Source organism: Xenopus tropicalis, chromosome 4 (genome assembly GCF_000004195.4).
Source record: "Xenopus tropicalis strain Nigerian chromosome 4, UCB_Xtro_10.0, whole genome shotgun sequence".
Taxonomy (NCBI): Eukaryota; Metazoa; Chordata; class Amphibia; order Anura; family Pipidae; genus Xenopus; species Xenopus tropicalis.
In genome coordinates this window covers 151,166,821-151,183,083 of record NC_030680.2, presented here as the reverse complement: position 1 = coordinate 151,183,083, position 16,263 = coordinate 151,166,821, and the positions used below count along the sequence as shown (strand labels likewise).

The 16,263-nt window shown below is 51.4% G+C and overlaps 1 protein-coding gene across 1 annotated transcript in view; it reads left to right on the top strand.

Annotated features, from left to right (window-relative positions):
- Positions 1-14,505: 14,505 nt before the first annotated feature.
- Positions 14,506-16,263, top strand: part of syn2 (synapsin II) — a 72,862-nt gene continuing 71,104 nt past the window's right edge. Inside the window, exon 1 of the mRNA XM_031901270.1 lies at positions 14,506-15,114. Coding sequence (XP_031757130.1) covers positions 14,858-15,114 — 257 coding nt within the window. The 5' untranslated portion in view covers positions 14,506-14,857. The remainder of the gene's footprint in view (positions 15,115-16,263) is intronic.

The window sequence follows — 16,263 nt, the reverse complement described above, 5'->3', positions numbered from 1 at the left end:
TTGTATTATTTATCATTTATTCTGCCCTTTATGATTCAGAGCTGATTGTGGCGCCAACCGCCCCCAAACCCCCAGCCATTTACCCATGAGGCACCAGGTGCCTGTCCAGCCCACTCCCACAGTGCCCCGTCCGACCCACTCCCACAGTGCCCCGTCCGACCCATTCCCACAGTGCCCCATCCGGCCCACTCCCACAGTGCCCCGTCCGACCCATTCCCACAGTGCCCCGTCCGACCCATTCCCACAGTGCCCATTCCGGCCCACTCCCACAGTGCCCCGTCCGACCCATTCCCACAGTGCCCCGTCCGCCCCATTCCCACAGTGCCCCGTCCGGCCCACTCCCACAGTGCCCCGTCCGACCCACTCCCACAAGTGCCCCGTCCGACCCACTCGCCAACAGTGCCCCGTCCGGCCCACTCCCACAGTGCCCCGTCCGACCCACTCCCACAGTGCCCCGTCCGACCATTCCCACAGTGCCCCGTCCGGCCCACTCCCACAGTGCCCCGTCCGACCCACTCCCACAGTGCCCCTGCCCCGTCCGACCCACTCCCACAGTGCCCCGTCCGGCCCACTCCCACAGTGCCCCGTCCGACCCACTCCCACAGTGCCCCGTCCGACCCACTCCCACAGTGCCCCGTCCGGCCCACTCCCACAGTGCCCCGTCCGGCCCACTCCCACAGTGCCCCGTCCGGCCCATTCCCACAGTCCCCGCCCCGTCCGGCCCACTCCCACAGTGCCCCGTCCGGCCCATTCCCACAGTGCCCCGCCCACTCCCACAGTGCCCCGTCCGGCCCACTCCCAGCCCCGTCCGACCCACTCCCACAGTGCCCCGTCCGGCCCACTCCCACAGTGCCCCGTCCGGCCCACTCCCACAGTGCCCCGTCCGGCCCATTCCCACAGTGCCCCGCCCACTCCCACAATGCACTGCTGGCACTGGAACGTACTCGCAGGGCTGGCACTAGGGACAAGTAGAAGAGGCGTGTCTAGAGAACAAATTGGGGGGTGGGGTTGCAGTTTGTGCCCCTGCTGCCTCTCTATTCTGCCCCTGTGGGTACCCCTAAAGCAGCGTATGGGGCAGGAGTGGGACCAGGTGGGGGGGGGTCCGTCTGGGCACCGTTGGGAACTGTACCCTCCGGCTCAGACAAAGGGAATTGTAATGCGATTTATTTGTTCTGCTCAGTCACTCCCACCGGTTCCATTAAACCAGTCGGTTCTGACTGTAACCCAATTACAGACTGTAATGTGATTATTGCTCTGAAGGCAGCTCCTATCTGCTTTGGACTTCTGAGATTCTGCAGGACGTGGCCCATAGATCAGAGCTTTGCGATGGCGCCGGGTCGGTTCCGGACGTATTGATACATTCTCACATTGGGCCCAATACTTTCTGTACTGAGAATCTGCAAATATGGCTCCCCACACCCTGACCCACTTACAGCCCATTAATAAGGGCAATGGAATGATCCAACCCCTGCGGTACCGGATTATGTTCTATTTATTGGACTGCTCCAGTCTGTCCTAAGGAACAGAACCAATTGGGTTTGATAATGATCTAGCTATCGATTGGCTTGATCCACTTTTCTCCTTAAAGCAGCCAATCAGATTTGTGATCCTTTATAAAACTCTGTATCTCCATCTCTAATTATGGGGGGTATTCTCCATCTCTAATTATGGGGGGGTATCTCTATCTCTAATTATGGGGGGGTATCTCCATCTCTAATTATGGGGTATCTCTATCTCTAATTATGGGGGTATCTCCATCTCTAATTATGGGGGGTATCTCCATCTCTAATTATGGGGGGGTATCTCTATCTCTAATTATGGGGGGTATCTCCATCTCTAATTATGGGGGTATCTCTATCTCTAATTAGGGGGGTATCTCTATCTCTAATTATGGGGGAGTATCTCTATCTCTAATTATGGGGGTGTATCTCCATCTCTAATTATGGGGGGTATCTCTATCTCTAATTAGGGGGTATCTCCATCTCTAATTATGGGGGTGGTATCTCCATCTCTAATTATGGGGGGTATCTCCATCTCTAATTATGGGGGGTATCTCTATCTCTAATTATGGGAGTATCTCTATCTCTAATTATGGGATCTCCATCTCTAATTATGGGAGTATCTCCATCTCTAATTATGGGGGGTATCTCTATCTCTAATTATGGGGGGATCTCCATCTCTAATTATGGGGGTATCTCATCTCAATTATGGGGGGTATCTCCATCTCTAATTATGGGGGGTAATCTCTATCTCTATTATGGGGGAGTATCTCTATCTCTATTATGGGGGGGTATCTCCATCTCTAATTATGGGGGTATCTCTATCTCTAATTATGGGGGGTATCTCCATCTCTAATTATGGGGGGTATTCTCTATCTCTAATTATGGGGGATCTCCATCTCTAATTATGGGGAGTATCTCTATCTCTAATTATGGGGTGTATCTCTATCTCTAATTATGGGGGTATCTCTATCTCTAATAGGGGGTATCTCCATCTCTAATTATGGGTTGAGTATCTCTATCTCTAATTATGGGGGGTATCTCTATCTCTAATTATGGGGGGATCTCTATCTCTAATTATGGGGGTAATCTCTATCTCTAATTATGGCGGAGTATCTCCATCTCTAATTGGGGGTATCTCCATCTCTAATTATGGGGTGTATCTCTATCTCTAATTTAGGGGGTATCTCCATCTCTAATTATGGGGTTCATCTCTATCTCTAATTAGGGGGATCTCCATCTCTAATTATGGGGGGGTATCTCTAATCTCTAATTATGGGGGGTATCTCTATCTCTAATTATGGGGGGTATCTCTATCTCTAATTATGGGGGGTATCTCTATCTCTAATTATGGGATATCTCCATCTCTAATTATGGGTATCTCTATCTCTAATTGTGGGGGAATATCTCCATCTCTAATTATGGGTGTATCTCCATCTCTAATTGATGGAGTATCTCTATCTCTAATATCGGGGGGTATCTCCATCTCTAATTATGGGGGGGTATCTCTATCTCTAATTATGGTATCTCTATCTCTAATTATGGGAGTATCTCCATCTCTAATTTGGGGGGTATCTCTATCTCTAATTATGGGGGAGTATCTCTATCTCTAATTATGGGGGTATCTCTATCTCTAATTATGGGGTATCTCTATCTCTAATTATGGGTGGTATCTCTATCTCTAATTATGGGGGAGTATCTCCATCTCTAATTATCTGGGGGTATCTCCATCTCTAATTATGGGGGGATCTCTATCTCTAATTATGGGGAGTATCTCCATCTCTAATTATGGGGGCTATCTCCATCTCTAATTATGGGCGAGTATCTCTATCTCTAATTATGGGGGGTATCTCTATTCCAATTACGCGGAGTATCTCTATCTCTAATTATGGGGGGAGTATCTCCATCTCTAATTATTGGGGAGTATCTCCATCTCTAATTATGGGAGTATCTCTATCTCTAATTATGGGGATCTCTATCTCTAATTAGGGGAGTATCTCTATCTCTAATTATGGGGGAGTATCTCCATCTCTAATTATGTGGAGTATCTCCATCTCTAATTAGGGAGTATCTCCATCTCTAATTATGGGGAGTATCTCCATCTCTAATTATGGGGGTATCTCCATCTCTAATATGGGGATATCTCCATCTCTTAATTATGGGGGGTATCTCCATCTCTAATTATGGGGGTTCTCCATTCTAATTATGGGGGTATCTCCATCTCTAAATATGGGGGAGTATCTCTATCTTAATTATGGGGGGGTATCTCTATCTCTAATTATTGGGGAGTATCTCTATCTCTAATTATGGGGGTAATCTCCATCTCTAATTATCGGGGTATCTCCATCTCTAATTATGGGGGGTATCCTCATCTCTATATGGGGGTATCTCTATCTCTAATTATGGGGGGTATCTCTATCTCTAATTATGGGAGTATCTCTATCTCTAATTATGGGGGTATCTCCATCTCTAATTATGCATGGGGTATCTCCATCTCTAATTATGGGGGGGTATCTCTATCTCTAATTATGGGGGAGTATCTCTATCTCTAATTATGGGGGAGTATCTCCATCTCTAATTATGGGGGAGTATCTCCATCTCTAATTATGGGGGTATCTCCATCTCTAATTATGGAGTATCTCTATCTCTAATTAGGGGGGGTATCTCCATCTCTAATATGGTAGTATCTCCATCTCTAATTATGGCGAGTATCTCCATCTCTAATTATGGGGGGTATCTCTATCTCTAATTATGGGGTATCTCCATCTCTAATTATGGGAGTATCTCCATCTCTAATTATGCGGAGATATCTCTAGCTCTTATTATGGGGGAGTATCTCTATCTCTAATTATGGGGAGTATCTCCATCTCTAATTATGGGGGGTATCTCTCTAATTATGGGGGGGTATCTCCATCTCTAATTATGGGGGGGTATCTCCATCTCTAATTATGAGGGGGTATCTCCATCTCTAATTATGGGGGGGTATCTCCATCTCTAATTATGGGGGGGTATCTCCATCTCTAATTATGGGGGTGTATCTCCATTTCTAATGTATGAATTTGGGGGGATCTCAGTACCCAGTCTATGATGCTGCAGGCAGTATGGCAGCTCCTTCCCACAGATATAAATACACGGATATGTTCTGGGCACCCCCCCCCCAGGGAATAATTCTCTGTACAGCCTGTGCCTGTGGGTTCCGGGGCCGCTGTCTCTATGGTATCAGTTCTATAGTGATGGACACTGTCTCTGGGCCGGGAGCCCATTATCTCCGGCAGGTACAAAGCCCCCGAGCTGGGGGGGGTCCATTCTGCGGTTCTGCTGCTCATTATAAAACCCATTAGGGAGCGGCCGCAGCCAAGGGAACTGTCTCTGAGCAAAAATAACCCCCCCCCCCATAACATTATCAGCTTTCTGGCTGCAGGTTCATGGAAGGAACCACATTTCTCACTGCACCGTTTTTAAATGGGGGGGGGGGGGGACCTGGGGGCCCCCAGTGGCTGATGAATAAAGCAACAAGTGACTTCCCCTTGATTCTCTCTCTGCAATACAAGGATTTAGTAGGAAACAGCTCAGCAGAGACAGCAGATAGACTGGCCGGGGGTTAAGGAAGGGCTGGGTGCCCCCAAGTGGAAAATAACTGAAGATTATGAGCCGGGGGGGCAAGATATTGGGGGGCCCTGGTCTGTATTTGTATTTGCTGCTTTGGGTTCTAGAATGATATCTTTGCTCTGTCTGCAGCTCTGCGCAGAATCAATCTGCTTAATTGTTGCCAGGGTCATGCACCCTGGCAACGAGATATCAGTTTAACACAAACATAAAGACCATTCCACGCACACTTGTGTAAATGCCCCTAATATGCACAATTCTGACATTTCTACCGATAGAAAGAAAATTCCTACGTGTGGCCCCTGAGAATACACGGGTTTGGGGCCCAAGGGGCGGATCCCTATATGTCAATGTGTTTGTGCCGACACAATCGCTGGCAGAAGGGACAGAAATAACTCTCTCGGCACCTCCAGATCTCGCTCCCCCTCATCTCTCACCTCTAACTGGAGAGGCACCGACACGGCCGGGAACGCACCATAGGCGCTTACAGGCGGATTAGACGCTTCTGTTCACAAGAGCTTGCAATCTAAAGCGTTTGAGGCAGCAGCTAATCTCCTGTGGCACATTCCAGCATTTTCCTTCAGATCCCTCTGTGATTGGCTGATGTATACGGTGTATATAGTTATATTTCTGTAGGACGATATTATTATTAACCCTAAGGGCTTGCACTTAACCCTTAATCGGTTTATATTAATGTCCTTCCATTTGGAAACCTAAAGGGGAAATTCACCTCAAATTTAATTTCAGTGTCTGGTAAACATAAACATCACTGCAATTAGTCTTTTCTCCTCTGCATTATGTCCATCTAGAACTGAAATCTATGTGGTTGCTAAGCTCAGTGACCCTAGCAACTAGAAAGTGACTCATTGTAAATTCTCTAAGGAATATTTGTATTTCTGCATAATTATTGGCACTGGGACAGGTACCATGTGTCACAGACTGGGGCAGATATATCTGGGGGGGGTTGAACAATATTATTGCCCCCACACTGCGTTCCTCTAATCAAGGGCAAATTCCATCACATGAGAACACAGAGCCGGACCCCCGGGGGGCAATGCCAGGCGAGAGCCAAGGAACGTGTTATTTGCTCCAAAACAGATGGAGGCGCCTGCTGGGCCCAAACCACTGACCCCGCCTGATCCAATCAGCAGCACAATAGAAACTGGCTGTTAAAGGGTTAATGGGGATGTGTCCCTGCAGTATAGGGTTAATTTTACCTTTATTGGGCTCATTGTTACTGGGCCTGTGGGCAACTGATTTATATATAACCAACATATTCTCTAGGCATTTTATATAGATAGCACTTCAGTCCATTCTTTCTCTGCACGGGGGAGTGTATTTCTCGGTACCCATGTGACTGTCTCTGCTTCCTTTGCACGGGGGAGTGTATTTCCCGGTACCCATGTGACTGTCTCTGCTTCCTTTGCACGGGGGAGTGTATTTCCTGGTACCCATGTGACTGTCTCTGCTTCCTTTGCACGGGGGAGTGTATTTCCTGGGTACCCATGTGACTGTCTCTGCTTCCTTTGCACGGGGAGTGTATTTCCCGGTACCCATGTGACTGTCTCTGCTTCCTTTGCACGGGGGGAGTGTATTTCCCGGTACCCATGTGACTGTCTCTGCTTCCTTTGCACGGGGGAGTGTATTTCCTGGTACCCATGTGACTGTCTCTGCTTCCTTTGCACGGGGGAGTGTATTTCCCGGTACCCATGTGACTGTCTCTGCTTCCTTTGCACGGGGGAGTGTATTTCCTGGTACCCATGTGACTGTCTCTGCTTCCTTTGCACGGGGGAGTGTATTTCCCGGTACCCGTGTGACTGTCTCTGCTTCCTTTGCACGGGGGAGTGTATTTCCCGGTACCCGTGTGACTGTCTCTGCTTCCTTTGCACGGGGGAGTGTATTTCCCGGTACCCATGTGACTGTCTCTTGCTTCCTTTGCACGGGGGAGTGTATTTCCCCGGTACCAGTGTGACTGTCTCTGCTTCCTTTGCACGGGGGAGTGTATTTCCTGGTACCCATGTGACTGTCTCTGCTTCCTTTGCACGGGGGAGTGTATTTCCCGGTACCCGTGTGGACTGTCTCTGCTTCCTTTGCACGGGGGAGTGTATTTCCCGGTACCCGTGTGACTGTCTCTGCTTCCTTTGCACGGGGGAGTGTATTTCCCGGTACCCATTTGACTGTCTCTGCTTCCTTTGCACGGGGAGTGTATTCCCGGTACCCATGTGACTGTCTCTGCTTCCTTTGCACGGGGGAGTGTATTTCCCGGTACCCATGTGACTGTCTCTGCTTCCTTTGCACGGGGGAGTGTATTTCCCGGTACCCATTGACTGTCTCTGCTTCCTTTGCACGGGGGAGTGTATTTCCCCGGTACCCATGTGACTGTCTCTGCTTCCTTTGCACGGGGGAGTGTATTTCCCGTACCCATGTGACTGTCTCTGCTTCCTTTGCACGGGGGAGTGTATTTCCCGGTACCCGTGTGACTGTCTCTGCTTCCTTTGCACGGGGGAGTGTATTTCCCGGTACCCATGTGACTGTCTCTGCTTCCTTTGCACGGGGGAGTGTATTTCCCGGTACCCGTGTGACTGTCTCTGCTTCCTTTGCACGGGGGAGTGTATTTCCTGGTACCCATGTGACTGTCTCTGCTTCCATTACGGATACAACATGTGGGGCTCGGGTGGGTCGGGGGAACCAGAGGTGCTGCCAGTGGGACCCATAAAAGGTTCTGCTGTTGGGAATACAAAAGATTGGACTATTTTTGAGACCCAAATGGGTCAGAGAATGAAGCGCCGCGTTTGTTTTGCCGCTAACAATTCACTTGGTCGCATTTTGGGGAGATTAAAGGGTAAATAAAGCCTCGGGGGTAAATGCATGAGAGACAGGAGGTTACTGGGTTCCGGCGGTTCTGGGACAGGGAAATAAAATCTTATTTAGTGGGAAATGGATCAGCGCAGCCCTGAGTAACCTCCATAATGAGACCGGCGCTGAGGTTCTGGCCCCGGCCCAGTGGAACATTGAGGGAAGAACAAGCGGAATCTTTTCCCTAAAGGCACGGAATTAATGTATCCCATAATATTGTATTGGCCCATTACTTTCCCTTTATCTACAGATTTGGTTCTGAATGCAAAATATAAAGCTCTAGTGACCCGACGGTACCAGCCTCCCATTCTGCCTCAGAACCGTCTCTTTAAAGGGGAAATCCGCCCAAAAACTGGTATTTATGCCTGAGAGAAACTGTCATTGTGCAATATCCCACGTAGGTCTGTCTGTCCCTTTCCCTTCCCTGCACTGCTGGTTCTGACTCCTGATACAACTCCCCAATACCCATTCATCCCTCATTCTCACTGGGTTTATAGTTATGTGTAACTGTCACTGTGTCTGTCCCTTTCCCTTCTCTGCACTGCTGGTTCTGACTCCTGATACAACTCCCCAATATCCATTCATTCCTCATTCTCACTGGGTTTATAGTTATGTGTAACTGTCACTGTGTCTGTCCCTTTCCCTTCCCTGCACTGCTGGTTCTGACTCCTGATACAACTCCCCAATATCCATTCATTCCTCATTCTCACTGGGTTTATAGTTATGTGTAACTGTCACTGTGTCACTCCCTTTCCCTTCCCTGCACTGCTGGTTCTGACTCCTGATACAACTCCCCAATATCCATTCATTCCTCATTCTCACTGGGTTTATAGTTATGTGTAACTGTCACTGTGTCTGTCCCTTTCCCTTCCCTGCACTGCTGGTTCTGACTCCTGATACAACTCCCCAATATCCATTCATTCCTCATTCTCACTGGGTTTATAGTTATGTGTAACTGTCACTGTGTCTGTCCCTTTCCCTTCTCTGCACTGCTGGTTCTGACTCCTGATACAACTCCCCAATATCCATTCATCCCTCATTCTCACTGGGTTTATAGTTATGTGTAACTGTCACTGTGTCTGTCCCTTTCCCTTCCCTGCACTGCTGGTTCTGACTCCTGATACAACTCCCCAATATCCATTCATTCCTCATTCTCACTGGGTTTATAGTTATGTGTAACTGTCACTGTGTCTGTCCCTTTCCCTTCCCTGCACTGCTGGTTCTGACTCCTGATACAACTCCCCAATATCCATTCATTCCTCATTCTCACTGGGTTTATAGTTATGTGTAACTGTCACTGTGTCTGTCCCTTTCCCTTCCCTGCACTGCTGGTTCTGACTCCTGACACAACTCCCCAATCCCAGTTAAGGGGGGAGTATTCTGTGCCCCCCCAGATGTTGCTAAACTACAACTCCCCCCATTCATTGTTATTGGCAGAGGGGCAGGAGATGAAAGAATGAGAGATGTCTGACTCTCTAACTTGCCCTACTGTCTCCATCTTGCCCTACTGTCTCCATCTTGTCCTACTGTCTCCATCTTGTCCTACTGTCTCCATCTTGTCCTACTGTCTCCATCTTGTCCTACTGTCTCCATCTTGCCCTACTGTCTCCATCTTACCCTACTGTCCCCATCTTGGCCTACTGTCTCCATCTTGCCCTACTGTCTCCATCTTGCCCTACTGTCTCCATCTTGCCCTACTGTCTCCATCTTGTCCTACTGTCTCCATCTTGCCCTACTGTCTCCATCTTGCCCTACTGTCTCCATCTTGCCCTACTGTCTCCATCTTGTCCTACTGTCTCCATCTTGTCCTACTGTCTCCATCTTGTCTTACTGTCTCCATCTTGCCCTACTGTCTCCATCTTACCCTACTGTCCCCATCTTGGCCTACTGTCTCCATCTTGCCCTACTGTCTCCATCTTGTCCTACTGTCTCCATCTTGTCCTACTGTCTCCATCTTGTCCTACTGTCCCCATCTTACCCTACTGTCCCCATCTTGGCCTACTGTCTCCATCTTGCCCTACTCTCTCCATCTTGCCCTACTGTCTCCATCTTGTCCTACTGTCTCCATCTTGTCCTACTGTCCCCATCTTGGCCTACTGTCTCCATCTCGCCCTACTGTCTCCATCTCGCCCTACTGTCTCCATCTCGCCCTACTGTCTCCATCTCGCCCTACTGTCTCCATCTCGCCTTACTGTCTCCATCTTGCCCTACTGTCTCCATCTTGCCCTACTGTCTCCATCTTGTCCTACTGTCTCCATCTCGCCCTACTGTCTCCATCTTGCCCTACTGTCTCCATCTTGTCCTACTGTCTCCATCTCGCCTTACTGCTCTCAATCTTGCCTTACTGTCTCCATCTTGCCCTACTGTCTCCATCTTGCCCTACTGTCACCATCTTGCCCTACTGTCCCCATCTTGCCCTACTGTCTCCATCTTGCCCTACTGTCTCCATCTTGTCCTACTGTCTCCATCTTGCCTTACGGTCCCCATCTTGCCCTACTGTCTCCATCTTGTCCTACTGCCTCCATCTTGCCCTACTGTCTCCATCTTGCCCTACTGTCTCCATCTTGTCCTACTGCCTCCATCTTGCCCTACTGTCCCATCTTGCCCTACTGTCCCCATCTTGCCCTACTGTCCCCATCTTGCCCTACTGTCCCCATCTCGCCCTACTGTCTCCATCTCGCCCTACTGTCTCCATCTCGCCTTACTGTCTCCATCTTGCCCTACTGTCTCCATCTTGCCCTACTGTCTCCATCTTGTCCTACTGTCTCCATCTCGCCCTACTGTCTCCATCTTGCCCTACTGTCTCCATCTTGTCCTACTGTCTCCATCTCGCCTTACTGTCTCAATCTTGCCTTACTGTCTCCATCTTGCCCTACTGTCTCCATCTTGCCCTACTGTCTCCATCTTGCCCTACTGTCTCCATCTTGTCCTACTGTCTCCATCTCGCCTTACTGTCTCAATCTTGCCTTACTGTCTCCATCTTGCCCTACTGTCTCCATCTTGCCTTACTGTCTCCATCTTGCCCTACTGTCTCCATCTTGCCCTACTGTCTCCATCTTGTCCTACTGCCTCCATCTTGCCCTACTGTCCCCATCTTGCCCTACTGTCCCCATCTTGCCCTACTGTCTCCATCTTGCCCTACTGTCTCAATCTTGTCCTACTGTCTCCATCTTGTCCTACTGTCTCCATCTCGCCTTACTGTCTCAATCTTGCCTTACTGTCTCCATCTTGCCCTACTGTCTCCATCTTGCCCTACTGTCTCCAATCTTGCCCTACTGTCTCCATCTTGTCCTACTGTCTCCATCTCGCCTTACTGTCTCAAATCTTGCCTTACTGTCTCCATCTTGCCCTACTGTCTCCATCTTGCCTTACTGTCTCCATCTTGCCCTACTGTCTCCATCTTGCCCTACTGTCTCCATCTTGTCCTACTGCCTCCATCTTGCCCTACTGTCCCCATCTTGCCCTACTGTCCCCATCTTGCCCTACTGTCTCCATCTTGCCCTACTGCCTCCATCTTGCCCTACTGTCCCCATCTTGCCCTACTGTCCCCATCTTGCCCTACTGTCCTCCATCTTGCCCTACTGTCTCCATCTTGCCCTACTGTCTCCATCTTGTCCTACTGTCTCCATCTCGCCTTACTGTCTCAATCTTGCCTTACTGTCTCCATCTTGCCCTACTGTCTCCATCTTGCCCTACTGTCTCCATCTTGCCCTACTGTCTCCATCTTGTCCTACTGCCTCCATCTTGCCCCTACTGTCCCCCATCTTGCCCTACTGTCCCCATCTTGCCCTACTGTCTCCATCTTGCCCTACTGTCTCCATCTTGCCCTACTGTCTCAATCTTGCCCTACTGCCTCCATCTTGCCCTACTGTCTCCATCTTGCCCTACTGTCTCCATTCTTGCCCTACTGTCTCCATCTTGCCCTACTGTCTCATCTTGCCCTACTTGTCTCCATCTTGCCCCTACTGTCTCCATCTTGTCCTACTGTCTCCATCTTGCCCTACTGTCTCATCTTGCCACTGTCATCTTGCCCTACTGTCTCCATCTTGCCCTACTGTCTCCATCTTGCCTACTGTCTCCATCTTGCCCTACTGTCTCCATCTTGCCCTACTGTCTCCATCTTGCCTACTGTCTCCATCTTGCCCTACTGTTCTCCATCTTGCCCTACTGTCTCCATCTTGCCCTACTGTCTCCATCTTGGCCTACTGTCTCCATCTTGCCCTACTGTCTCAATCTTGCCCTACTGTCTCCATCTTGCCCTTACTGTCTCCATCTTGTCCCACTGTCTCCATCTTGCCCTACTGTCTCCATCTTGCCCTATGTCCCCATCTTGCCCTACTGTCTCCATCTTGCCCTACTGTCCCCATCTTGCCCTACTGTCTCCATCTTGCCCTACTGTCTCCATCTTGCCCTTACTGTCCCCATCTTGCCCTTACTGTCTCCATCTTGCCCTACTGTCCCCATCTTGCCCTACTGTCTCCATCTTGCCCTACTGTCCCCATCTTGCCCTACTGTCTCCATCTTGCCCTACTGTCCCCATCTTGCCCTACTGTCCCCATCTTGCCCTACTGTCTCCATCTTAGCCCTACTGTCCCCATCTTGCCCTACTGTCTCCATCTTGCCCTACTGTCCCCATCTGCCCTACTGTCTCCATCTTGCCCTACTGTCTCCATCTTGCCCTACTGTCTCAATCTTGCCCTACTGCCTCCATCTTGCTCTACTGCCTTCATCTTGCCCTACTGTCCCCATCTTGCCCTACTGTCTCCATCTTGCCCTACTGCCTCCATCTTGCCCTACTGTCCCCATCTTGCCCTACTGTCCCCATCTCGCCCTACTGTCCCCATCTCGCCCTACTGTCCCCATCTTGCCCTAATGTCTCAATCTTGTCCTACTGTCCCCATCTCGCCCTACTGTCCCCATCTTGCCCTACTGTCCCCATCTTGCCCTACTGTCCCCATCTCGCCCTACTGTCCCCATCTCGCCCTACTGTCTCCATCTTGTTCTACTGTCTCCATCTCGCCCTACTGTCTCCATCTCGCCTTACTGTCTCCATCTTGCCCTACTGTCCCCATCTTGCCTTACTGTCTCCATCTTGCCTTACTGTCTCCATCTTGCCTTACTGTCTCCATCTTGCCTTACTGTCTCCATCTTGCCCTACTGTCTCCATCTTGCCCTACTGTCTCCATCTTGCCCTACTGTCTCCATCTTGCCCTACTGTCCCCATCTTGCCCCTACTGTCCCCATCTCGCCCTACTGTCCCCATCTCGCCCTACTGTCTCCATCTCGCCCTACTGTCTCCATCTTGCCCTACTGTCTCCATCTTGCCTTACTGTCTCCATCTTGCCCTACTGTCTCCATCTTGCCCTACTGTCTCCATCTCGCCCTACTGTCCCCATCTCGCCCTACTGTCCCCATCTCGCCCTACTGTCTCCATCTCGCCCTACTGTCTCCATCTTGCCCTACTGTCCCCATCTCGCCCTACTGTCTCCATCTCGCCCTACTGTCCCCATCTTGCCTTACTGTCTCCATCTTGTCCTACTGTCTCCATCTTGCCCTACTGTCTCCATCTTGCCCTACTGTCCCCATCTTGCCCTCCTGTCTCCATCTTGCCCTCCTGTCCCCATCTTGCCCTACTGTCTCCATCTTGTCCTACTGCCTCCATCTTGCCCTACTGTCCCCATCTTGCCCTACTGTCTCCATCTTGCCCTACTGTCTCCATCTTGTCCAACTGCCTCCATCTTGCCCTACTCTCCCCATCTTGCCCTACTGTCTCCATCTTGCCCTACTGTCTCCATCTTGTCCTACTGTCTCCATCTTGCCCTACTGTCTCAATCTTGCCCTACTGTTTCCATCTTGCCCTGCTGTCCCCATCTTGCCCTACTGTCCCCATCTTGCCCTACTGTCTCAATGGTGGGGGCAGATAATTGGGGCAGGTATGAGGGGGGATGGTGGGGGCAGATAATTGGGGCAGGTATGAGGGGGGGATGGTGGGGGCAGATAATTGGGGCAGGTATGAGGGGGGATGGTGGGGGCAGATAATTGGGGCAGGTATGAGGAGGGGATGGTGGGGGCAGATAATTGGGGTAGGTATGAGGAGGGATGGTGGGGGCAGATAATTGGGGTAGGTATGAGGAGGGGATGGTGGGCAGATATTGGGCAGGTATGAGGAGGGGATGGGGGGCAGATAATTGGGTAGGTATGAGGGATGGGGGGGCAGATAATTGGGCAGGTATGAGGGGGGATGGTGGGGGCAGATAATTGGGGTAGGTATGAGGGGGGAATGGTGGGGGCAGATAATTGGGGCAGGTATGAGGGGGGGATGGTGGGGGCAGATAATTGGGGCAGGTATGAGGGGGGATGGTGGGGCAGATAATTGGGGCAGGTATGAGGGGGATGGTGGGGGCAGATAATTGGGGCAGGTATGAGGGGGGATGGTGGGGGCAGATAATTGGGGCAGGTATGAGGGGGATGGTGGGGGCAGATATTTGGGGCAGGTATGAGGGGGGATGGTGGGGCAGGGCGGGGCAGGGTATAAAGGGGCAGAGCACAGAGAGGGGGGGGTAGGAGCAGATGAGCCCCCGGGGGAGCAGCCATAGGAGAAGCCTCAGTCACATCGGGAGAAGCGGCGGCTCAGGGAGGGAAGCGGGTCGGTGTCTCCCCGGGAAGGACCCTCAGTGCAGCGGTATCAGTACCGCCCGGTACCGGGACTGGAGCCGCACTGCTAGGGCCCCTCACCCCATTGGGCCGCGGTGCATTCGGGCTGATCCCGTAACGGAACCCCCGGACCCCGGGAAGCCGAACCGGCCTGTCGGGAAGCCCCGCAGCACCTTGGGGAACAGCCGGGCGGATCCCCCCTCTCCCCGCACAGGCGGCCCCCCAGCCCCCCGGCCCCAGAGATGCAGTTCCTGAAGCGGCGGCTGTCGGACAGCGGGTTCCTGGGCTCCCTGCCCAGCGGGTATTTGTCAGATTTGGGGCGCCCCGAACCCCCTCCCCAACCCGCCGGGCACAGCGTCTCCCAACCCTCCGGCTTCTTCAGCTCCATCACCACCGCGGTGCGACAGAGTGCGGCCCAAGCCGGGCTGGGGGACCCCCCTACCGGGGCATCGGGGAAGGTTCGGAACCTGCTGGTCATTGGGGAACCGCACACCGACTGGTACGTACCGACCCCCCTATGTGTATAATGGTGCATCCCAGGGGCAATAAATCACTCAGTGTGTATGCTGTTATTCATAGCCACCAACCGGGGCAATTAATTACTCCCTGTGTGTTTAATGATTCTAATGTACTCCATTCAGGGGCAATTATTTATTATCTGTGTGTATAGTAAGGCAAGGGGGTACCATGGGATGGGGCTGTAACTGGGGGACGGTGTGTATAGTAAGGCAAGGGGGTTACCATGGGATGGGGCTGTAACTGCGGGGACAGTGTGTATAGTAAGGCAAGGGGGGTACCATGGGATGGGGCTGTAACTGGGGGACGGTGTGTATAGTAAGGCAAGGGGGTACCATGGGATGGGGCTGTAACTGGGGGACAGTGTGTATAGTAAGGCAAGGGGGTACCATGGGATGGGGCTGTAACTGGGGGACAGTGTGTATAGTAAGGCAAGGTGGTACCATGGGATGGGGCTGTAACTGGGGGGACAGTTGTGTATAGTAAGGCAAGGGGGGTACCATGGGAATGGGGCTGTAAACTGGGCGGACAGTGTGTATAGTAAGGCAAGGGGGTACCATGGGATGGGGCTGTTAACTGGGGGACAGTGTGTATAGTAAGGCAAGGGGGGTACCATGGGATGGGGCTGTAACTGGGGGACAGTGTGTATAGTAAGGCAAGGGGGTACCATGGAGGGGCTGTAACTGGGGGACAGTGGTATAGTAAGGCAAGGTGATACCATTGGATGGGCTGTAAACTGGGGGACGGTGTGTATAGTAAAGGCAAGGGGGTACATGGGATGGGGCTGTAACTGGGGGACGGTGGATATAGTTAAGGCAAGGGGTACCATGGGGATGGGGCTGTAACTGGGGGACAGTGTGTATAGTAAGGCAAGGCGGTACCATGGATGGGCTGTAACTGGGGGACCAGTGTGTATAGTAAGGCAAGGGGGTACCATAGGATGGGGCTGTAACTGGGGGATGGTGTGTATAGTAAGGCAAGGGGGGGTACCATGGGATGGGGCTGTACACTGGGGACAGTGTGTATAGTTAAGGCAAGGTGGTACCACGGGATAGGGCTGTTAACTGGGGACGGTGTGTATAGTAAGGCAAGGGGGTACCATGGGATGGGCTGTAACTGGGACGGTGTGTAT